We start from the raw sequence: 6,020 nt of genomic DNA on the forward strand, positions 1-6,020 counted from the left end.
AATCGAATAGTCGCAACGACATTTTGTAAAATATGTGATTATTTTTCAATAAAATCCAAGTAGTCAAAAATAAGTTAAAACTATTTAACAACAACTAAATAATTGTGCGCCTAAATGTTTCTTTTGGATAAGTGTTTTCATGTTTCTTGAACGGCAGCAACGTGAAAAAAAAATAACTGCTGAATTTAATAATCAAAGTTACCTATAAAATAAAGTTACGACTAGTGATGGGCAGATGATAAAAACTCAAAAGATATTAACTCGAGTTTTTATCCGAAATGGATAAAAACCCGTTTTTACCCATTTTTATCGGATATTTATCCAAAGCAGTGGATATTTATGTTTTTGCGAATCTAATATTTATTTTTTTGTACCAAAACACACGTATTTCTTTGTTTTCGCTTATCCTGCCCCCACTCCCATTATGCCTATGCCGAGCAGTGCCCAGGTAATCGTCGTAAGAACCGCACGAGCATCTAAGTGCCACTATAAGAGCTCATCTTAAGCTAGTATAATATTTGTTAATTAAAAGCTTAAATTAATAAGTTTTGACGACTTCATATCATACGGTGTTAATGATATTCAAGGATATGAAATCTAAAATACGTCCCATACGAGTATTACCTAATATAACTATTCTTAAAAATGAAGCCAAGAATCATTTTTTAAAATCAAGACGAAGAACTAGAAGCAATGGGTTTTATTAACGAAATGGCATGTTTTTTGTGTATAAAAGTAATGGCAGACTTAGCTGCGTATAAGGCAAAGGAAGGATTTTGGCAAAAACCTTTTATCTGGAAAAGCGTCAACGAAGTAAGCACTTGGTGGAAAGGAATTGTTCTTTAACAAATTTAAATAAAGTTGCAATACACATACTTTCAGCACCATGTACTTCGGCCGCGTCGGAACGATCTTTCAGTACACACGCACACATTCACAATAATAAAAGACATCGCTTGACTACAGAAAAAGCTGCAAAAATTACTTTCATTAAATATAATTGGAATATGTTTCATTAAATTGAAGAGAGTGAAAATTAAACGCAAGTTAAAGTTATTTGTTAAAAGTTAACCATACCAAAATTATACTGCTTTTGGGGCTGATAGAAATAGGTAAAACAAGTGAAAAGAAGATCCCTTGATGTATTTTGATAATATGCATGAATTGCACACATTTTTGTAAATTGAATTTACCATTTCACACTTATTATGACGATACTTGTTTCACTATACATTCTCTAACACATTCATTCGATCTGTTCACACTTGATTATTTTGATTGCAATTGAATCTGGAGTCAGTTAGTGGTATTCGTACCTCAATTATTAGACTAAGTGTAAAAGTATAAATGCAGAAAAGTGTTTCCGATCCTTCTTTTGATTTTGTCCTGTTGTTCACGTCTTTCTCGGACGCTCTGATGCATCAAACTTGCAAGCGAATTTCACATATTATTTCCATTATCAACTAGTTTGTTCACAATTCGACTCGCTGACAGCCGCCGAACCGAGCGTGGCGTGGCGCGTTATTTTAACAAAATGACAGCACGTCTCCAAGTTTCTAATGTAACGATTCATCATCATCATCATCAACCTGCCCTGCATCCCTATGGAGGGTCGGCACAGTATGTACTACTCCTTCATACATCTCTATCAGCCGTCATATCTGAATTTACCCCCTTCATACACATATCCTCTTTTACACAATCCATCCATACTTTCTTTGGTCTTCCTCTACCTTTATAGCCATCCACATTAAATCTATTTACCTTTTTGTTTATATGAACATCATCCCTCCGCATAACATGACCAAACCACGCTAACCTTCTGCTCCTCAATTTCTCGATGTAACGATTAACGGAGTAAATTATCGGGAGTTGAGTTTAACGGAAATTAATAAAAGCCTTAACGCTTTTTCAAGTTAACTTAAAAGTTAATCCGTTAAGCAAAATGTTAACTTCGTTATTTACGATTAACGAGTTAATACCCACCTTTGATTAGATGCTTTTATTTGAACTACTTATTAATATTTTAAATATAGTTTCAAAAATAGTTTTTTGTGCACTAATTATTATTATCATTGTGCTATCACATTACTTTAGCATAAGTATTTTGTCAAATTTTAACATTAATATTACATACGAGGAGGAGGTACATAATAATTTCGCATTAAAAAGTTGTTTTTATCATTAAATTGATTAATAAAGCATGTTAAATATAATTTTATTTTTGTTTTTCTTTTATTACAATCTCGTATATTCGTGAAATAACAAAGTTTATGATAAATTACATTTTTGAAATTGCAGATAGTTTTTATCCATGTTTTTGGATAAAAACTCGACAAAAAGATGGAAATTATGGGTATTTATCCATTTCGAGTTTTTACTCGGTTGAAATCCCAACACTAGTTACGACATGAAACCTGATATGTCATTTTTGGTAAGGATTTTTAAAGCTTAACGTGTATCCGAACACAATTCATTAAAATGTCAAAAAACCAAAAGTCAATGTCAAGCTGAAGCTGATTATTATGTGTGTTTGGTTGTTTTGAATTTCTTTATTATGTTAATTTGCCTTTAAATATTGATTTGATTACATTTTGATTTGATTTACATTGTGTGAAACTCCGATTATAAAAACATATTAAATTAAAGTTTAATTTTATTTACAAATGATAAAGAAAAAACTATTTGAAGTAAAGGGTACCAAAACATTGTTTTGGCGGGAATATTTTAATATAATTTTTCAAGCAAAGAATTGGGACTACATTGTATTATAAGTTTAATCGAGTAGGCAAGCAGGTGCGGTATCTATTTCTTGCGTCAAAAAGTAATTTGCAAGTATAGTTTATCATAAAATCAATATTATAATGAAGGGGTAGTATCGATACTTTTCCAGACCAAAAAGGTGTATCGTCTATATATTTTACTTATCGCTATATGTAGAGGTGAGTGATTCTGTTTTTATTAATTTTATTTTTATTACTCCATTGCCAAGCAGCATTTCATTATATTATGCTGAAGATTTTTACTTACAGAATGTTTGGGGAAAAAGTTATAGAACTAATCAAGGAAGCTGAAAGAAATCGTGATACAATTGACCAGTATAATGTAAGTATTTAGTTTAAAAATATAACTAACTAGTTACTTTGAAAGTAGTTAAATGACATACTTTTCTCATGTACATAGAAGCAAGTCTATTCAAGTCAGTCAAGTTTATTATAGATTTCCTTTATTATAAGTTTTTATTTTGTTTCACCTGTTTTGATGTTTTGTCATAAAGCCTTTTTCAATAAATTTATACATTCTAAATGTAAAGTGCAGTGCTAAATGACCCTCGATGCATTTCACATATTGATTGTAAGCATTACTGATTTTAAGGGTCAGCAAGCATATGCAATGCATGCCGTGTTGAGCTGCTCGTACATATCATAAGTATTACATAAAAATCGGTTGAATTTTTAATCTTTTATATTTAAATTTATTATTTATTCAGGATGATAAAGTGCGTCAGATTATTGAGGAGATGCATGTGTTATTCAAAATGAACATGGCAGATGCGTGAGTTATCATTTTCAATACATATTTAATTATGCAAAGTATTCTTAAACTAAATAGGAATAATAAATAAGACATATAGAGGAGTAAGTTCTAAATAGAGTGAGGTAATGTACAGTGACAGAAATATGAGTGTGATACATATATGTTTATCTGCAAATAAGTAGTAAAATAATATTGCGGAAGTTTCCTAGATTTGATTTTCCTGGTTTGACTTTATAAAACAGCATAAGGGTGCTTATTAGCTGAAATTTTCCTGTTTCGTTTTCTGTAATTTCACCTAATATACACAGACTGTCAAGTTTTCGTAAAATTTCATATATATTAACTGTGGCATTTCAATGAAACGGGCAATGATATCTCGTCCGTAAAAGGAAGTGTAATTTATGTAAGGTAAATCAATATTAGTTCATTTGTCAGTTTTTAACCTCATTAAATGCACTGCAATAAGTGACGAAATCATGATTTTTTTTTATTTCTAAGTATAAATTTATACTAAATGAATTGCTTAAACTATATAGGATGTGTTTTTTGTAGAAATGCAACATCAGAGAACAAATCTCTTTGGACAACTGTGCAAGTGAGACACTCTGCATTGGAACGTAACAAGCGGTGTCTCCTCGCCTACCTCTACAACCGTATGAATAAAATAAGAACATTACGTTGGGAGTTCGGTTCTGTCCTTCCATCAGATGTAAGAGAGTTGCTCTCCGATAGCGAGTATACGTGGTTCTCCAAGTATTCCACAAACCTCGCGGCGTATATGAGGTCGCTTGGCCAAGACATCGGTTATAGCGGGATCGACCTCACAGAGAACCTCAGACCACCCAAGTCCTTGTACATCGAAGTCCTGTGTCTGTCAGATTACGGGAAGTTGGAACTGGAGTATGGTGACGTTATTCTTTTGAAGAAGAACAGCAGGCACTTCCTGCCGACTTCGGAATGTCAGACTTTGATACGTCAGGGCATCTTGAAACAAATTACTTAGTATTCATTAAGTGAGCGTAAGTTCTATTAAGCATCAAAAATCAACCAACATAGACGAAAAGGGGCTGAATCCAAGGATTATTTCGTTTTCTATTAGTTCAGTGCATAGATAAAGTGATGTGGAATGGTTAACAAAGTTACGTTTCGTTGAGTTCTCTTATTATTGAGTACATTGTTGAACAAAATGATTTAAAATCAATAAATGTGTGAAAAAAAACCCAGTGATTATGTTATGTCCTATTAAAGCATACAATAAGGTACATCATGTGGTATGGATTTCCCTTGATGGGTACTAATATGTTTTTTACGATAAATAAAAAGGATTTCTGTCACTAATTGGTATACCTACTATAAATAAATTAAAAACTAACGCGAATGATTACGTATAAATCGGAATTTCGACCTTGCGGCGTCTGTACGAGATGTCTTAATTGATTGTGCCTATGCCAAGATGTTAAATAATGCTAAATACAAAAGTTTTACTAATCCAAAATAAAAAAAACTGGGAAGATATTGATTTTTCGCTATTTCTTAAACTTAAGAAGCGGTGATTACTTGATTTCACCTGCCCCGTTATCGCGTAAAATGAAAATAATTTCTATTTCTATGTAAAACTAGCTTTTGTCGTCGGATTCGTCTGCGCGGAATTGATAAAAATAGAGTGAATGGTATTTCATGCGATATTCGAGACTGTTATCTACGTCAAATTACACTAATATGTTTTCAAACGTATCTCACTTGAAGTGTACACTTTTCCGGAATCATTAGCCTATGTATTCTTCCAGGCTGTATTCTACATCTATACTGTATCGAAAATAATTGTTAAAAAAATAATATTTCCCCAGACATTATTATTTCTGCTGAGGAAAAACCGATGTAAAATTTTAGATGATTGTGATTCACTCAGGAATTCCACTGAATTTAAAGCACCCTATTCCTGTATTACTGCGTAATCATTGTATTGGTAATTAAAATTTATACGAGTTATTAAACATTAGATTAGGTGTTAATTCAGGAAGTAGAAGGAAAAAATGCTGTTTAAATAATTATATTAAAAAAAAGTAAATTAGCCATCTGTTAAATTTCAACTATTTTTTTTATTAATTAAAACGATGTCAGTATAATAAACGTTTCGTAGCAAAATTCGTAACTCAAGCTTTAGGTGAAATTATGTTTATTATGTGTATTTGTTTTTGAGTCGTATATTTTTGAAGCTACAATTTTATAATCTGTGTAAGTGTTCAAATATGTGCGCGAACAAGCAAAGTAATAATACTAGTGCTAGAGTAAATGTACACAACTTATTGTTAGCTCTAACGCTAAAGAAAACTTAATACAACAATTGGATACTGCTCAATAACAATATTATATTACTGCATTTATTACATATTTATAATATTTTTGAATACGTTAAATATAGAAAAAAACTTGAGAGGTGTCAAGGGACACCCGGATGGAACGAAGTTCCTTTCGATTAATTA

General features: G+C 31.6%; 1 protein-coding gene across 2 annotated transcripts; it reads left to right on the forward strand.

Annotated features, from left to right (window-relative positions):
* Window positions 1-2,635: 2,635 nt before the first annotated feature.
* On the forward strand, window positions 2,636-4,927 carry LOC106712705 (DNA replication complex GINS protein PSF1). 2 transcript variants are annotated; one of them, XM_045678522.1, is made up of 4 exons: window positions 2,636-2,942; window positions 3,019-3,105; window positions 3,491-3,555; window positions 4,090-4,927. In XM_045678522.1, exons 2-4 carry the CDS (start codon window positions 3,034-3,036, stop codon window positions 4,538-4,540), a joined length of 588 nt encoding a protein of 195 aa, XP_045534478.1. In that variant the 5' UTR covers window positions 2,636-2,942; window positions 3,019-3,033; the 3' UTR covers window positions 4,541-4,927. The 2 variants fall into 2 exon arrangements, with proteins under 2 accessions (XP_045534478.1, XP_014360828.2); XM_014505342.2 differs by having other exon boundaries at window positions 3,033-3,105.
* Window positions 4,928-6,020: the final 1,093 nt, after the last annotated feature.

Source organism: Papilio machaon, chromosome 7 (assembly GCF_912999745.1).
Source record: "Papilio machaon chromosome 7, ilPapMach1.1, whole genome shotgun sequence".
NCBI lineage: Eukaryota > Metazoa > Arthropoda > Insecta > Lepidoptera > Papilionidae > Papilio > Papilio machaon.

Coding starts and splice junctions, on each gene's coding strand:
- LOC106712705 (XM_045678522.1), top strand. CDS start 3,034: ATGTTTGGGGAAAAAGTTATAGAACTAATCAAGGAAGCTGAAAGAAAT. Junction 3,106..3,490: donor ATACAATTGACCAGTATAAT/GTAAGTATTTAG, acceptor TTATTTATTCAG/GATGATAAAGTGCGTCAGAT. Junction 3,556..4,089: donor AAAATGAACATGGCAGATGC/GTGAGTTATCAT, acceptor TGTTTTTTGTAG/AAATGCAACATCAGAGAACA.